We start from the raw sequence: 19,533 nt of genomic DNA, 5'->3' as shown, positions 1-19,533 counted from the left end.
ATTTCCTTTTCTCTTTTAGTTTGTCGTCTTTGGCTAATATAATTCATTTTTATACGTGTAAAATGGGTGTGATATATAAACAAAACATATCAACACAATATATCCCCAAATAATCCAAAGTAAATATTAATTTTACAAAATGGAATAAAGTAGTTTTACGAAAAAATAATTGTTCATTTCTTTTCTTCTTTTATATAACAAAAAAAGTCAAATAGAAAAAGATCACTCAATCGATTAAATAGCTATTTTATCCTCTAAATTATCAACCTAAGTCGCAATTTTTTTTTAAAAAAAAAAACTATTTTAATCCTATAACAAAAGTTGACAATTTAGAGAATAACAAAGGTATTTGGCTAGTTAAATATAACGTTTTGAACGTTACAAGTATAATTAAGTGATTTTCCTGTTACAAAATAAATAAAAAAACATAAATAACTTCTGTGATAATTTGAGTAATGAATTATTAAGTACTTTAGTTACTCTATTTTGAAGAAAATCATTAATGAATTGATCTTGTCAAACTTTGAATAAACGCAAAGAGTTGACTTTTTCGATCCAAATGTTGTTCATTGAACTGATGATTGCAATTCTCAACCAACATGTGCAAACAAGTAAAAATAATAATAATAATAATAATCTACTTATTATATATTAAAAATATATATAAATTAAAGTGTGAATTATTTCTAATATATATATATATATGATTGATTATAACCACTTAGAGTCAGCGGACGGTTTCTCAGTCTAATTATTTTTTATATAAATAAATATATAGTGATGATAATAATGAGAATAGACATTGCAGGCTGATGTGATATTTTCTATTGTCAATGCCTCAGCAGTTTTGATTTTTAATGCCAAGAAAATTGATTAATTATCTTCTTTTGACTTTGCACTATCCTTCCATAAGCACATATGTATGGAAAATATAAATATTTTATATAGTTCATATGCATGATAGTTTAGGTGTAAGCAAAAATTGAATAGAAAAGATATTATTGGGTTATTTTTATTCGATCGATAGGTTTTTAATGATTTAGTAAAAAAGTTTATTAGGTTATTGATTTAGTGTTAGTTTTTACTATAGGGTTATCATATAAACCAATAACTCATTAATATGATGGTAATTTATCGCTACATCCTTCATAATAATTCAATATAACTAGACATTTTATTAATACTCTACACTACGGCCTACACACAAATCACATAGGAAATTTCACATAATGTTTTGATGGAATTTCTTATTATATTTTTTATTTTACTATATCAAAGCATTTATAGTGAATTTGTTTGTCTTATTGTTTCGCACCAAATTGTTAGAGAAGTGAAAAATCATACAATATTTATTTTAACATTTTTTTATTAGATAAATCGAAAATCGAATTTTTAATTACCAAACATCAATAAACCTATTCAATAAAAAAAATATCTTACTGATTTGTAATTGATTTAGTGTACTTAAAAATAAAAAATCAATAAATCAAAACGATAATATATACATAAAGCCAAAACCGAATCGATTGAACGCCAGTTAATTAATTCATATTATGTCTATAAAATATTTTAAGTTAATTATAAGTAGCATATAATTGCTCTTTTTTTTTTTTTGAACCATGTAAATATAATAAAATGCAAATGTTTCTAAAACTAATTTTTGATCACGCTTACGTATCAAGGGTAAAAATTCAAAATTAACTATTTGACATCAAAGAACCTGATGGAACTTAATAAGCAATAGTCGAAATTGAAATTCTCTAAAAAAAATAGATCAATCGATAGTAAAATATCGTTAAATAACTGATGCAATTATTATAATTTATATTTTGGACCTTCAAGGTGATATTGTGTTACACTAAAATATCAATTTGCTATCTAGTTCAAAATTAGTCTGTCAAATACTTATACTTCATATAGAAATAACCCTTTGGAAGCTTGAACGTTAAGATTACCCAATAACATATGAACTATATATTAGTATTAAATATGATTTATAATAATAAAATATGATTTGTTTATATTAGGAAGTAGGAACTTGTTTTTTTCTAGCTTAAATGAAAATTTTAATCGAATGATTATGGTGGGACTGAGAGAGAACTTAATAATTTTTAATTTAATTTTCTTGAAGTCAAAAACTAAAAAATATAATCAAAATATTTATATCCAATCCAAATAGCCTAGATGCCCGCTATCCAGGGACGGAGCTAACATATATTCAGGGGTTCATTGAAATCCCCTTCGATGAAAAATATTATTATTATTTTTAGTTAAATTTTTATTTTATGTATATATGTTGAACTCTTTTGCTTAGTTCGTAAGTTTGCTTCTTCAGATTAATTAAACCCTCTTGTTAAAAATTTCTAACTTCGTCATTGTCACCACCTCTACCCTTTGTGTTATTTCTTCATAGATATGGGATTTTTTTACCTTAAAAAGCAATGCAGTAATGAGATTTGGAAGTGACCATTATGGGTTTGTCTCCCTATAATGATAATAAGATAAATTTAATTTTAAGCTAAGATGAACAAGATAAGCATTACAACTCTTTGTTCCTTTATTTCATACCTAATCCTCAATGTAATATATATACATAGTACTAAAAGTTTTTAATTATGATGCATGAAACCTAACATCTTGATTGGATGTTTTGGTTTCTTTTGATTGTTTTGTGCTTCAAAGGATAAATAACCTCCAAACTAAATAAAATGTCTATTAGGTTAAGTTGTATTCAATTTTTTAGATATGTCATAATATAATTTAATGTATACATTTTATGATTATAAGTTGTTCTTCAATATTAAAAAAAATATGTCTATATTCATTACAAGCTAAAGATTTTATTATATGTATATTTAAAACTATCCTGATCAGGATAGGGTAGAATAATTAAGTATGAGAATGACAAAAAAGGATGAAAATTCACTCCAATTTTGAGTGTAATGTGAGGATTAGACTATGCTTATGTAAGATTTTTTGTATTTTATTTAGTTATAGCAAGTTGTACACGAATTATTGGCTTGGATGCGACCGTCACTAAAAAATTAAATCGCTCGCACATCGTAGCTAACAGAATTTTTTGATAATTTGTTAATACTAATCGAAAAATAGATCGCATGATATTTTGTTATTTAGCTATATGATTATATATGTCTCTAATTCTTAATTTTATTATATTTTTTAGTTAATGATCAAAAACACATTTAGAATATCTTTTTTTTTTTAACTTTATACCTACATTATCAAGTGTATATGTCAGTTTCTGTAACGACCCGTTTAGTCGTTTTGAGCAACAGACTTCAATTCTGGAAAAACTGGCAGAAGCGACGGACCCCACGACAGAACGTCATGGGCACGATGGACCGTCGAGGGTGTCTCGTCCCAAAACACTTGGAAATTCTGAAATTTGGGTGCTGAAATCGACTCTCTGAACTCTGTGACGGACACGCAGGACGGACCGTCACAGGCACGACGGACCGTCGCAGGGTCTCGTTTCAAAACACTTAGAAAATCTGAAATTGGGTACCAAAAATCGACTCTCTGAACTTCGTGACGGAATGGCAGAACGGACCGTCACAGGCGTGACGGACCGTCATAGATTGTTCAGTGGAAATTGACTCTCTGACCCTTGCGACGACCTGCAGGACGGACCGTCGCAGGCACGACGGCCCGTCACAGTTTGCATAATCCCAGTTGGAGTCGGATTTCTGGTTAAGTTTTAAAGGACGTTTTTGACTATTCTTGCCTTAATTATAAAGTTCGTGGGTTTATATTAATAACTCAAATTCTTGGGGGTTAAAAGAGGTAACCCTAAGTTAATTAGTGGGGTATTATTGCCATCTTTTATTCTTAATTATATACTAATTAGGGTAAAAGAAAGAGGGTTTGAATAAGAAAATAGAAAGAACAAGAAGGGAGAGAGAGAAACGATCGAGAAGAAGAGGAAAACACCAAGCTTTGAGGATTAACTTGCTTGATTTCAATTCTTCGGTGGAGGTAGGTTATGGTTATTTCATGCTATTCGTAGTAAACTCTTAATATCGAATGATATGTGTTAGTAGTATTGTAAACCTTCTATATGCTTAATTGTATGCTTGCATGAATGATATGATTATGTAATTGTGAATAAATAAGCATGATGAAGCTATTGAATCCCAAATCTTGAAAAGAAACCCTAATCTACTTTGTTAATGATGATGCCTTGGTATAAAAGAAGGCTTGATGAACGAAAGTGGTAAGATTAGGGGATCGGGTGCCACGTTCCGGTACCAGGATAGAATATGGATCGGGTGCCACGTTCCGGTACCAGGATAGAATATGGATCGGGTGCCACGTTCCGGTACCAGGATAGAATATGGATCGGGTGTCACGTTCCGACACCAGGATAGAATATGGATCGGGTGCCACGTTCCGGTACCAGGATAGAATATGGATCGGGTGTCACGTTCCGACACCAGGATAGAATATGGATCGGGTGTCACGTTTCGACACCAGGATAGAATATGGATCGAGTGCCACGTTCCGGTACCAGGATAGAATATATGGATCGGGTGTCACGTTCCGACACCAGGATAGAATATGGATCGGGTGCCACGTTCCGGTACCAGGATAGAATATGGATCGGAGTGTCACGTTCCGACACCAGGATAGTATATTGAGGAGCGGAGTGTCACGTACCGACACGAGGGGAATAAAGATAATGAATCTTGAAATATGATAATATATCCAATCTAATGAACTAAATTCCCAAATGAGTATGATGAGGAGGTGTGAGTCCTCATTGATGTGCTTGGTGTTGTAACCAAGAGTTATGGTAACTATAAATGATGCATGCTAAGGATATTAGTTGATTTTATGATATTGCTTAATACATACTGTTTTCTATTTTGAGTTGGCCGATGATATCTACTCAGTACCCGTGTTTTGTACTGACCCCTACTTTTATGTTTTTCTCTTGTTATTTGTGGAGTGCAGCAAACGTGCCGTCATCTTCGACTCAACAGTAACTCAAGCCAGTCTTCGTCACACCGGATCTTCAGGGTGAGCTAACGCTTCTAGCTTGGACTGGATCTTCTCCTTCATGTCTTGATGCCTTGAACCCCCGGCATGGACTAGCTTCTTATGTATTTTTAGCTTTTAGGATACTCTTAGTTTAGTCATTTGATCGTAGATGTTCTTGTGATGATGACTTCCAGGTTTTGGGAATAATAGATGTTGAATATTGATAGTTATTGAATTGGTTTTTATCAATGAGTTTAAGTCTTCCGCATTACTTTCTGTTGTTATTACATTGAAATGTTAAGGTTTAGATTGGTTGGTTCGCTCACATAGGAGGGTAAGTGTGGATGCCAGTCGCGATCCGATTTGGGTCGTGACAGACAGTTTCTTAAATGAACTATAATCTAGATATGAATTTCAAAAAAAGTAAAATATTTTAGATATATTTTTAACCATTCACTTGACATTATTTAAGTTATAGCTCGAAATAAAATGGTCCACATTTACATATAGAATAATCTGGTCATGAATTTGAACGCAAGCTGTCAAAAATTGGTCGTACCAAAGAATTGATTATATAACTCATAATAGGACAATTAGAACGAAATAATTCTAAATGATCATCATTTGACTTAATTAATTAAAATCAATATAATTGGAAGTGTTAGAAAATGTTTGTGTTAGTTATTTTTATTTCTTTTTAATTCATCAATCAACTAATTTGGATTCTTATGTTTATATTATATAATATATAATTCAATAAAATTACAGAAACTAAAAACGACAAGATGACCTGCATCTATATTCTATCGTATTAGTTTTAAATGAATTTCCAACATAAGTTGACTAATTAAAAATGACGTCTAGCTGCATTTACACAAAATAGAACCAAAAATCGACACAGTAGCAAATTTATTAGTATATGAATTTAGAAAATTTAATGAATGTATTAAATTTTATCTTTGAGTCACTAATCACACTTGGTGGATATGTGGTCCCTTAATATTGTCTTTTGCAAATGCTTACAACTGTAGCTAAATTAGGTTTATGAATTTAATGAATAAATAATGAGATTGTTGTGTTTTAAAGAGTGTAAATGGAAAATTAATTATTTTTTTAAAAAAAAGATATCAAGAAAAATAATACAATTTGAATAGTATAGATTTTTTCGATGGGTTAACCTTGCGATGAGTTACAATTTTTTTTATAACGTTGCTACGTTTATAATGAGTTAAATCTGACTAATATATATTATCTTTATATAGAAATTAAATTCATAAATATGATTTACTATACAAAGATGCCTCTCTTATTATGATAATTTAAAGGGAAAAAAATAAATATATCTCTGAATTATCATAAATACTATCCAAATATCTTTCTTTATATTTTTCAGACATTGGTGTCTCTGCTGTTCAAAAACTAGAGCATATATATCCATTCACCGATCTGACAAGACATATATGATCAAGTTTTCGAATAAAAGAAACATCGATATCCCAAAAATATGACAAAGAGTATCTACATATCATTTATAATAGTTTAAAGATATACTTATCCTTTTTTCCTGATAATTTAAATAAATCAATTAGAAGGTCCCTTTTTACTTTTAAAAAAAATTAAGCACTAAGGTCCCCATATGTTTTCCTCTTTAAGACATATTTTTTTCTAATTCTAATTTTTTTTATAAAAAAAAGGTTAAAGTATTTTCTTTTTGGTTTAAAAAGAACTTATCTCAGCAGTTATTAAATGGGAAAAAAAAGGCCAAAGTCATATGCGGTCACTCAAACTTGTCCCGATTATTCATTTAGACACCTCAACTAGATGTACTACCTATTAAACACTTCAACCATTCTGAATTTGAACCATTTGAACATTTTTTCGAGAATAAACAAAAAATAGAGGATGTGTGAAATACACTCGCGCTGACATGTCAATTTGACCAATTAAATAATGACATGTGTTATTTTTTAATCCAAAAAATTATTTAAACATTATATTATAAAGTAAAAAAATTTAAAAAATTATTTTAAAGTAAAAAAAAATGAAAAAAAAATAAAACTTAAACACCCACTTCCCTGCCCCTTCAACTGGAACAAAACATACATTTCCTCTAACTCCATTAATGGCGACCCTCCCCTCCCCTCCCTGTACAGTTCCATCTTTAACCCAACAATTTTTTTTTATCAGCTTTTTTATTATTTATAACTTTTTACTTCATCTCGTTTTTTAGGTAGAGAAAGATGGGCAAAAACATCTCTCCGAAAAAATTTTTAAATGAAACAAAATATTAAGAATTTTGAAACCTTTAGAATGATGGGGGAAGAAGATAAACACTGAGACTAAGAATTTTGAAATATGGATATGGAGGTTGGGGTGGGGTTGATAGGAACAAGGAAGAAGAAGAACTGTTCTTCTTCTTTTTCTTTTTTGTTAATTTTTTAAAAAAAAAATTAACTTAGGGGTATAAATTAAGAAAAAAAAGAAAAATATTATTTTTAATAAATTAACGCGCTCAATGAAAGTGAATTACACGTTTTTGCCATGTCAGCATTTTGTGTCTAATAGGAATGATTTTTGAACAAATAAAATGTTCAATTGGCACAAAAATTAATTGAAGTGTCTAAATGAATTATGCGAACAACTTCAAATGGCCGGAAATGACTTAGGCCAAAAAAAAACATAAATAAGCTATTTGCAGCACCAAAGGACAAGTTTACTTTCTCACATAACAAACACCATGGCTGTACGGACGAAAACAAAGTAAAAGTTACACGTGCAACAACTATATACTCATAATAAGAAATTCAAGAAAGTAAAAAATATATTTTAAATTTCGTAATTTAAAAATATGCCAAACATTCACATATGATAAATTATTGGGAAAATGTACGAGTACTCTCTCAATTTATATCCGAAATTTCAGAGACATATTTATATTATACTAAGTAACTATTATCCCCAAACTTATTTTATAAGTAATTATCTACCCTTTTCGGCTTACGTGGCACTAGTTTGAAAGAAAAAGTGAATCAGCGTTGGGTTCACAAGATAGTGCCACGTAGGCCGAAAAAGAGTAGAAAATTATTAATAAGATAAGTCCAGGAGGGTAATAGAAGCTTAATATAGTACAAGTGTGTCTCTAAGATTTCGGACATAGATTGAGGGGTACTTATGCAATATCCCTAAATTTTACTCTAATTTCTAATTTCATGATATTAAACATGTCACGTATTTGATTTGTAATAGATTAAAAAATAAAACAAATAAATTAATACTAAAGGAATAACTTTAATTGGTTGTAACTAAACGGTAGAGCTTTTCTTTTGCATAATAAGTTGGTAGGTCACTTGAATTAAACGACAAAAATATATTATGTATTGTTTGTTTGATTATATTAAAATTATTATTAAGTGTACCTTTTCCTTTCGAGAGTTGATCTTTTAATTTTTTTTATAAAGGTTGTTGTGACAATAATTGGTAAGTATATACTTCCGTCTACATTAGAGTTTTTTGAGAAATTTACAATATATTATCAAAAACTTTAAGACAAACTAAATCTATGATAGAAGGAGAAAATGTTGAAGAACAAGAATTAAATTAATTACACTCTAAATAAATATTTAATATTGAAGAACAAGAATGAAATTAATTACCCTCTACTTGCATTTTGTTTGCAACTTGCAAAATCCTACCTATATTTTTTATTTATAAAAATAATAAATAGAGTAAATTGAAATTTTTATCTTGTGCCTCGTATAATTGATGCTAATTGTATGAGTTTCAATTTATTTATTTTTTGTACAATTTAGTTGAACATAACCTCAAAGTTTTGTTGATCTAAAGTTTTTAAGTTTAGGGTTTATCAATTTGTCTGAAGAAAAAAAAATCTTATACATGATTAATTTCAATATTATAATAGATTTTAATTTTTTCGAAATCATTTATCGTCTTAATCTGTCTATTATTTTCTTCTCTTTCATTTAGGTCAATTATATGAGGTAAACCTGATACTAGCTGCTTTATCGGGAAATTTTTTTATTAATATAGGAGTTTTATTTTTTATTTTTTAAAAAAAGAAGCTTAATAACTACTATTAACAATGCTTTTGGATGATTTTAGCCTCAACCTATTTATTTTCTCTTTCAATTTAACATGTGTATATCAATATCAATTATCATTTTTATCAGACAATCGAATCGTCCCCACATGAGCTAAATGATAAAAGAGTTGATTTGATTGAGAAAAAAGAACGTTGCATTGAAGACAACAAAAATTCATTCTTTCCATTCATTGGCAAATATAATTTCCACTTGCATGATTATTAATTTACACAACTTTTTTGAATACATGCAACGCATATGCATGCCTCTTTTTTTTTTTAAATCAACAACTATATAATAATGTAGGAAATAAAGAAAATAAAAATACTCCACTTGTATAATAATATAAAGTTTGTCTAATCCAATAAACCTCAATAATGCAATGTAGATTGAAGTACATTTCCAAATTAGAAAAAAAAAATGTTCATCACATTGAGAAAACTTTTTCTATTTGTTTCTTCTTTTACAGCAAATTAAAGTTGAAAATAAATATAGTCTACTAGCTGCTAAATTGTCATTTATATAGGGGAAGACTCTATACATTATTAATTCCACTAACATCTTTTCATTTTTATTTTTATTTTTTATCTTTGAACTTATTCGATTAATTTTCTTTTGAAGTATGAACATACTAGTTTCTCCGTTCATTTTTATTTGTTCACAATAAACTTTAAATATTTTAAAAATAATAATAGATGAAGTGTACATTTTATCATGATATTCATATTAATTAATTCATGATTATTAATGAATTTAAAAATAATTTAAAATAAGTAATTAATGTTAAGAGTAAAACAAAAAGAAATAATTGTTCTCCTTTAAAAATTGACAAATTATTTTTTTAATATAGTGGATCATAAAAGTAATTATAGTTAAGTCCTATCATTTAGTTCTCGTTAAAATTACCAATGTCTAATCACATGTTTATGATTTGATTATTTTCAAAGTGATTGATTGGAAAATGAGAAGGGAAATGATAATTAAAACAAAAAAAAACTCTAGCTGTTTATTTTTATTGGTTCACTATATTAAAAATAAATCTCAAACTTTTACCTGTTCACATTAATATATCAAGAGAAAAATATATTTTTTCCCCATAATAAATAAAAGTATATACAATAATACATATATTTTATTTATCAGAATACAAAGTCGACAAGTAAAAATGAATAAAAAGAATATCAAGTTGTCACTTTAAAAGGCCGCTATTTACGAAATGCAAATTTTGGCCCAAGTTGAAGTTAGTATTGGGCCTTCATACTAAAGCTTTAGAGACTTGTCAAGTCCTGTAGATTTTTGCGATCTTCTAACAAATATTTATAACTAATTCAGTGTAATTTTACTAATAAGATTTGAGGAGTGTATTATCTATACAAATTTTAGCTACCTTGTGATAGTAAGGAAATTTGTTATGAATCAACCCTATCACTTTGGAGAATTGTAATTGAACTTTTAAGTCTTATTAATGTAGTGGAAAAGTTGATTACTATTACATTAGAGTTGAGTTACTTACAAAATTGTTTTCGATAAATTCTCGATTCAAAATTAATGGTAAGTTTCTCAAATGTTCACGCATAACATCAATTTTTTGCTTAAAAGTCTACTAAAATGTTGTTTTTTTCTATAAATAAAGAAGACTATGGTAACAGAATAGGGCATTTGGTCTAGTGGTATGATTCTCGCTTTGGGTGCGAGAGGTCCCGAGTTCGATTCTCGGAATGCCCCTCCTTTTTTTTTTCAATTCTTTAATTAAGGTGTGATCGCGATGAAAGAAAATATTTTTTGAAAAATGTTTTGCCGACTTGTGTAGACTATGGAAAAATAATTTAAATACACAACTATAGTTTAGTATTCTCTAATTTTCCCTTCTTTTTTAAAATATTACATAATTTTTTCTTTTTTTTTTTAATTTTAGTAGAAGTTTAGAGATTCATAGCCTTCTCTCTCCTATAACAAACACTTCCCCAATATCATGCCTATTTTTTCTCCACTAAAACATTCAATCTTCTTAATCACTTTTTGAATTTTAAATTATTAATTTTAATTAAAAACGTTTCACAACATTTAATATGTAATTTTGAATTTCAAAATTCAAAAAAATTGAAATTTCTGAAAATAGGACCATTGTTCTCTGGTTCTTCTTCTTCTTCTTACTCCATCATACGTCTGTAGTTCTTCTTATTCTTCTTAATCCATAATCTGTTCTTATTTTCTTATTTTTTTCTTATTGTTCATTGCTATATTACATCAGCCGTCTCTAAGTCTTCTTTTTCTTCTTACTCCATCATTCGTTCTTTTTTTTATTTTTTTCATTGTTCTATTACATCATATTAATGGGTCCTTTTACTAATAGAAGGATTTATGATTCGAACGATTATTATTGGAAAGAAAATAGAAAAATGTCTTTGCATGATAATATGAATGTTTGGAAGGATTCAAACAAAGATTTTGACGAATCATCTAAATCAAAAGTTGACAAAATACACCAAAAAAAGAGAAAAAGAAGCAGCAACTATTGTTGTTGAAATTAGTGAAAGTTTTAGCAAAGGAATCCCATATGTATCATGAATTTTTGAAAATTGTTATCATGTATCAGACAATAAGTTTAATACATAAGTACTCAGTGTGTTATAGTGTGTTAGTCGATGCATTGATACATGAATTAGATGTGTATTATATGATTTCCTATGCATCAAGAGTTTTTGAAAATTGTTATCATGTATCAGTCAATAAGTTTAATAACTGCGCCATCAATTGTGCTTGCTGATACATATCGACTCAGTGTGTTATAGTGTTTAGATGATGCATTGATACATGAATTTGATGTGTATCATATGATTTTCTATGTATCACGAGTTTTTGAAAATTGTTATCATGTATCAGTCAATAAGTTTAATAACTGGATGTTCATAAAAATGTCTTCAAACTAGATGATATAATCTTGAATTTTCAAAATTTGAAATTGTTATCCAATTACGTGCTGAATTAATGTTTATTAATGAACTGTTACCGTAATTTAAGTTGATTTAGATAACAAATTTAAATGTTCCGTTTTTTCTCTCTTTTAATCTTAACCGTTTTAAGTTACTGTGTATCATTTAGCATGTATCACAACATACTAATGTATCACGCCACAATAATTTTAAGAGATTATTAGTAAATACTAAATTTGTCAGGACAGAATGTTATTGTATTATGCTATGGAATTCCTTAAATTTATACTAAGACTATTATAGAGTTCTATAATTGAGGAGTAATTGGGCCTAGTAGGTACTGTTCCTCTACTGGGACTAAGGCCCACCATCCATTTTAGCTAGCTAATGATGGGCTTAAAAGGCTCTATTACCTTACTTAAAAACTTAAAAGAACCAAAAAATGGAAAAATTACGGAATTACACGACTTAAGTGAAACATAATATCTAAATATTTCAACCATTTGAACTAGTTATAATTTTTTTTTTCGTTCACTCACTTAATCATCCACATATATCATTCTACCATTCCATCTCTATCAAATACATTACAACTTTGTTAGTGCATAATGTATATGGTACAAAGGTTATTCTTGATATATAAACCCAATTATTTCAAATTTAAATCAATATGAATATGGTTTATAGTTTTTTATGTAATATAATATTTATATATCTTTTACATATTATGTATTGTTTCCTATGTACTGGTCCAAGGAACAATGCCGCGAGTTTTGAAAAAATTTGAGATTATTATAATGAAAAACTTTAGAAATAGAAAGTAATTAGTGCCCGTGATATCGCGGTTTTTATACTTTATACAAGGAAAATATCTTCAAATACTTGGGGAGATTTGATTCTATATTTCTTTATAAACTAACTTTTAGCTATATTTGCTTTTACTAATATTCTTTATTTTACATTTAAGAGATCTTTAATTTTATATCTAAGAGATCTAGAAATAATATTTTCTTCTATTCAAATTGTAAATGACTATAAAAAGATGATTTCCTTTTTGCTTTTTATACTACAAAACGATGCAATAAAGTTAACAATGAAATAATTTTAATTGGTTTCACTTATAATTTAGTACAATGTATAATCGATGTATACACTTATTCTATATTGAGTATACACATAATAATTACAAATTATTACGACTAGGTGATAAATTATTATACTATCGATCTTGTAGAAACTGTAATAATTCATTCATTTTAGGTTGTTTGTTGTTGTCTAGTCGAGAGCTTGTCAAGTGTTGATCTTCATATGTTTTTTATTTTGTTATCATTGTATTACTATGTATCAAATTATTTATCGTAGTTTTTTACATGATAAATAATTTAAAATGAAAGAATTAATATATAACATTAAAAATAAAAAGATGATCGACAAACATAATCGAAAGATATCAATACTTGTAAAAGGTTTCACGTTATCTTTTAATGTTCACATCGATTTAATTTTATGCACATTATTACCATTTCGTTACTACTAATCACTAAATAGTTTTACCAAAATTAATTATTTAACCACAGTAAAAATATGACTGAAGTATATATCAGGTAACTTTTATTCTTTTTAAATCATGATGTACTAATACTCCATTAATACATTTTTCCATTTCTGAACTAGATAACTTTATTGTCAAAATGTAAACTTTTATTTATTTTTATAAAGACTTGTGGAATTGGTCTCCCCAATTAAAAAAAAAAATGTACTATATTTAATTTAATAGCTCCAATCAAAATGGCCCAATGAGGATCTCTTTTGTAAAATAAAGGATTATCCACATTAATTTCATTATCATCCACCAACATTGACATTAATACACTATTTTCCGTTTTATTTTATTGGATTCTTACATTAAAAATAGATCCATTTTACCTGTCTATTTTAGCAAATTAAGAAAAAAATATTTTTATTTCCCAATGCTACTAAAGTACTAGTAATAATTAAATTTCAAATTCCCAAAAAAATAGAGGTTAATTTAATAATTATTAAATATTTAATCGATAATTATTAAACGCTATCTAAATCGACAATATCAACCAAACAAAATGATATGAATATAATAATAGTATTTTGACCCTTTGAGAATATTGTATTTAATTTGAGTCGGCAATTATTCTAGGTCACTTGAATTTTTATAACCCTTTTACCGGATAAACGACCAAATATCCATCACTTTTAATTTCATTTCGATATAGTTGACGATAAAAACATTTTATGAATCTCCTGAATGATATCTAAGCATATATTCTTCCATGAAAGAAATTAGAAAGGGAAATTAGCATTTAAAAAGAGATTGAATTAATAATCGATATCACGTTTTTTCTAATATCACATGATGTTGGGTAGTGTTTAATATTTACTTTCCCCCACCATATAGTTTATCTTTGTTTCCCTCCTCACTCTCTTAAGTTTCTTATTTTAATTTGTATTCGTAAACTTGATTTTATCGCTAAAAAAAAGCACAAAATTCACATGTTAAATCTTGATTAAAAGTTATAATTTTGAATAATTAAAACATTAGTAAAAGTTATTAATTCACTCGAAGAAGATAAGATTTTCCACATTCATTATACGAAAACGACAAAATAAGAATAAGTACACCGAAATATATAATCCATATATACTATTTCGAATCTCAAATATTAGTCCTTATAGTAAGTTGAATCTTTTGCAAAATATATAACGTGTCAAAAAATTTAAAACACAAATAATATTGATACGTGGAATTTACCATGCACTGCTATTTCATTTACGTAAAAATATTTGACTGATCATAGAGTTTAAGCTTCTATTTCATTTACGTAAAAATATTTACAAAATTTAAACTTTTAATTTAAAACAAGTCATGTTATTACTATGATAATTACAAAACAATAATGTTTCATAAAATTAAAAAGGACAAAAGTCATGTAGTAAGATAAAAAAACATCATTAATTTATATAAAAACCAAACGAGCCTTAAAAAGTACTAGGAGAGAGTAAAAATATCTTAAGGTTTAAGAGAAGGAATCCAATTCCAAAATGAACAAAATTGTCCCAATTCAAGAAGTGTCACTTTGGTGAAGCTACTCACTTGTTAGGCTAAAGGAGAGCTGTAACACCGACTCACATACAACACAAAAACACACTGAAATCTACAAGATTTAACCCCAAAAAAACCCCATTTTGATATACCACAAAACAAGAAAGAACACCCCTTTTGATTGCTGTGGCAGAAGAAGAACAGAGAAAGAAGGTGAAAATCACATACCCTTTTTCTGTTTTTACTTGATTTATTCTGATCAGATCTCTTTAACCCTTTTTTTTCTCTAAGTTCTGTTTAATGGTTTTGTTAATTTTTGTCATTCTTGATGTGTGTGTATGTTTGTTTACAGTAAAATTCATATCTTTAGTCTGGTTTAAGAGTTTTTTTTTTGAATTCTGTTCTTGATTTTTGTTGGTTGTATGCTTATATCTGTTTTGTTTTTTAATTTTAATCCAGAGATGAACTGAGGGTTAGCTTTTGATTTGTGGTAAAGTTTGAGACTTTTAAGGTATTTGTTAGTAATGGAAACACAGAAGATTTCAGAAACCCTAGTGGAGGGTTCTGTGGATTATAAACCAATTTTAAGCCAAACCCCAGATGGTAAAACCCTAGAAAAGGTATCTGTTGTATCTAGCTTAAGTGAGAGTGGTGCTGTTTCTGAATTGGTCACAGTCACAGAGGTTCCATCAGGTGTTGGAAATGCTAATGTGCACAAGAATATAGCAAATGTGGTTGATGGAACTGAGTTAGAGTTAATGGGAGTGGGGTTTGAGCAGAAGATAGTGGATGGATATGATAACATTGATTCAGAGGTTAAGAGTGAGGAGAGGTTAGTGGATGGATATGATCACATTGATTCGGAGGGAGTTAAGAGTGAGGAAAAGTTAGCAAATGTGGATAATAATAATGGTTTGGAGGGTGTTGATACTGAGCAGAAGCTAGTCGACGGGCAGGGGACAGTTGAGAGTGAGAATAAGCTTGCAAATGTGGATGATTATAATGATCTTGAGGGAGTTGAGATCGAGAACAAGTTTGGAGATGTGGATGATACTATTGATTTAGAGGCACTTGGCCTGGCGAACGAGGATGTTACACTTGATGGTCTGATGGAAGCAGGGACTTTGAAACATGAAACTCAAGAATCGGGTGCTGAATTTAATGAGTCTCTTGATAATAGGGTTGAGAAAATTGGTGTGGCTGATGCTGTGGAAGATATGGACAGGTCAAAGGTGCACATAAATGATTCTCCTACAAAGATAGAAGTTTCTGGAGATGGTATTTCTCTGACAGTGGATGTATTTGGTCCAGATTGCACATTTTACATGGAAACTGACAACCCTATGGGTGTCAATGGTAATGAAGCAGAAGGTGATGTCAGTGATAATCAAGAACACACTTTTGCTGTGGGTGACTTAGTATGGGTAAAAATGAAGACTGACTTGTGGTGGCCGGGAATGATTTGTGATCCGCAAACATCGAAAGATGCTGGGAAGTGTAATCAAGTGGATGGTTTCTTTGTTAAGCATTTTGGTAGCACTAGTTCTGTTTGGTGCCGTCCATTCCAGTTAAAGCCCTTTATAGAGTATTTTGAGCTGATGTCTCGCCAGAATAAGTCTAGAAGCTTTTATGGTGCAATAGAGAAGGCTTTGGGCGAGTATGGTAGGCGCGTGAAACAGAAGATGACCTGTTCTTGTTTTTCAAAAGAAAATCAAGTTGCTGCTCAAAATGTTCCTTCAAAGGAAGATGAGAATGGGGGTAGTGCTTTTTCGGCATCTCAATTTGAGCCTTCAAAATTTCTCAAATTCATCAAATCACGTGCTTTGGGTCTTCTTAGCCCAAGTGATATTGAGTTCACAGTTGCTGAAAATTGTCTATCGGCCTTTTACAGTTCAATAGGCCATAAGCAATTGCCTTTGTACAAACTCAGGCCAACAAGTAATCAGATATCAGCAAGCAAGGATGAAGATCTGGACAAGCTGTCTAGTGGTGATAGTGTCCTTAAGAGCTGTAGAAGTGGTTCTGATGATCGTAAAATGACTGAGATGGAGCTGTCTGGCTCATTGGAGTCTCCTAGAGGAACGAGGAGCATGATATCCCGTTCACAGATCTCGAATGAAAATGCTGGAGGAAAATCTGAAAAAGGTTTTGAGTCACGAGAACGGAAGAAGAGCAAGTACCTGTCATATCCTTATGTAAACAGTTGGGCCTCCCGTAAGAATTCACTTGGCCAGGGAGAAGATGAAACTGAAGATTGCGAGGAAGTTACTCCTGGTGGAGTAAAGAGATCCTCCAATCCATCTATGGTCTCCACTCCAATTGGTAACAGCAGTAATAAGACCTCACTAAGGAAATCGAGGAAATCTGTTAATGACAATGATATTTGCAATAATGCAGATTTCAGTGCTGTCTCTTCGGCAGAAATGCTCCAAGGACTCCATCAGACAGCTCGTGATTGCTTCTTTCCTATTCAAAGCACGCGTTCCATTCCAATCCGGGATTTTTACTTGAGTTTTAGAGCATTTAGAGATCCTGAAGTTCAGATAGATGAATACAAGGAAGCTACTTTAGGGTGTCCGGTAACTTTTCAGTCTGATAATAGTTTGGCCTCAGGAGGATATGATCTGCAAGTAGAAGGACAGCCTCCTCCGAATGTTCTTCCTAAGAAGAGAGGTGGAAAGAAAAGTGATGGAATAAATGCAACTGGTCCCAAGTTTAGCTCTAAAACCAACTTACCTAGGATGACTGCAGATGGTACCAGTATGAATGGCTCTCCCCTGATTGATTCTGTACAGACAGGACCTGATACACTCAAAAAAGGAGTAGTTCACAGACAGAGAAAGAAGGCGGCAATTGCAGCTGTAGTTCATAATGAGATTGGGATATTAGGTGGACTACCAGACTTGAATGGAAACAACGCGGGCTTGTCAGTTGAAAATATGCAGGTTATAGGTCCTGCTCCTACTCAAGGTAAACTTGAGCCTAAGAGGAGGAGGAGGAAGAAGGAAGAGTTGGTTTCCGAGAATCTGCCAGATCTGAGCAAAGGGAACACCCAGTTCATTCCAATGCTGAAAAGTGTGGAAGTCACCGGCTCGTTACCCTTGGAAGGTGGTCCTCAACCAGATAACATGTTGGGGGTACAGGGGGCGTCTTCCCTCCCGAATGCTGAACTTTTTGCTGGACAACCAAATGCCAATGGAATTCATGCTGCAGGTAGCTCATTACCAAATATTTCACAGATCACCGGTCTGGTTTCGTCTGCAAAAGGAGAAGGCAAGAAACGGAAAAGGAAGGAGAAAGCATTAATTATTCAGAATACTTCTTCAGCTCTACCAGATTTGAATGGACAGGTCACCGATCCGAATTTGAAGGGAAAGGAGGTCACAGAAATGAGTTCTGTCTCAGGTCAAGCTAAACCCAAGCAAAAAAGAAGAAGAGCTACTAAATCTGCTGCCATTGGGATACCCAATCCTAATGGAGATCACAACACTCTTCTGCTATACTTTACGCCGGGTTCACCAGTGCCTTCTAAAGAGTATATCTGTGCTACTTTTGCCAGTTTTGGTCCGTTGGAGGAATCCAAAACTTTGTACCTTAATGATTCTACTGCCCAGGTGGTCTTTGCAAAGGATAGTGATGCTATGGAAGCCTTGCAGAGTTTACAAAGCAGAAACCCGTTTGGACCTTCCCTTGTCAGTTATCGTCTCCGTCATGTTTCAACTTCTCAGCCCGCAGCTTTACTTTCTGGAGCAGTACCTTCAAATGGCGAGGGACCTGATCTGGTTGTGATAAAACAGAATCTGGAGTCGATGACCACAATGCTTGAGAAGGCTGGTGATAATATTTCCCCCGAGATAAAAGCCAAGTTGGAAAGCGAGGTGAAAGGCTTCTTGGAAAAGGTAAGCACCATGGTTGGTTCTTCTTCGTCGTAGTTGATAATAAAAGTTGTAGTTCCTTAGTAATCATTGAAATTGTGAATCTAATTAATTAGGATATTTATGCGAGAGGCTAACGACTGTTGTTGAGAACCCTGTGTTTTATCTCGCCTCGCTCGCTTTTTTATTTTCAGTAGAATTGCTGGATCTGTTCTCTCCTGGGCTACTGCTCTGTGTGTTACTGAGCTGTGTTGCCTTCTTTATTGAATGGATATTGGACAACCTCAATGCCTTATTTTCTCTCTGTCTGCATGGACTAGAAATGTTTATAAAGTATAATCAACTTCATCTTAAGTCAAAAGATGGGAGTCGATTAAACGAATCGTCGATATCCGTTTTGCTCTATGCAATTCAATGGTTTGAGGGTTCACCATATTATATTTTTGTTACGTTGATTGCAACGTACTCTTTTTTCGGTTTAAAACCGAGTGTGTGATGCTCACACCTGCAAAGGCCCTTTTCAATATGTTGTTTCAGCTAATGCTTCT

The 19,533-nt window shown here is 30.8% G+C and overlaps 1 protein-coding gene and 1 non-coding gene across 2 annotated transcripts; both read left to right on the top strand.

Moving 5' to 3' along the window:
* The first annotated feature begins 10,754 nt into the window (after positions 1-10,754).
* On the top strand, positions 10,755-10,826 carry TRNAP-UGG (transfer RNA proline (anticodon UGG)). The gene has a single exon. It is a non-coding gene; the product is annotated as a tRNA-Pro (tRNA).
* Positions 10,827-15,015: 4,189 nt separating this feature from the next.
* On the top strand, positions 15,016-19,273 carry LOC101251994 (serine/threonine-protein kinase ATM). The gene is made up of 2 exons (XM_004241442.5): positions 15,016-15,323; positions 15,570-19,273. Exon 2 carries the CDS (start codon positions 15,635-15,637, stop codon positions 19,040-19,042), a length of 3,408 nt encoding a protein of 1,135 aa, XP_004241490.1. The 5' UTR covers positions 15,016-15,323; positions 15,570-15,634; the 3' UTR covers positions 19,043-19,273.
* Positions 19,274-19,533: the final 260 nt, after the last annotated feature.

Source organism: Solanum lycopersicum, chromosome 6 (genome assembly GCF_036512215.1).
Source record: "Solanum lycopersicum chromosome 6, SLM_r2.1".
Taxonomy (NCBI): Eukaryota; Viridiplantae; Streptophyta; class Magnoliopsida; order Solanales; family Solanaceae; genus Solanum; species Solanum lycopersicum.
This window is presented reverse-complemented; position numbering and strand designations above follow the sequence as displayed.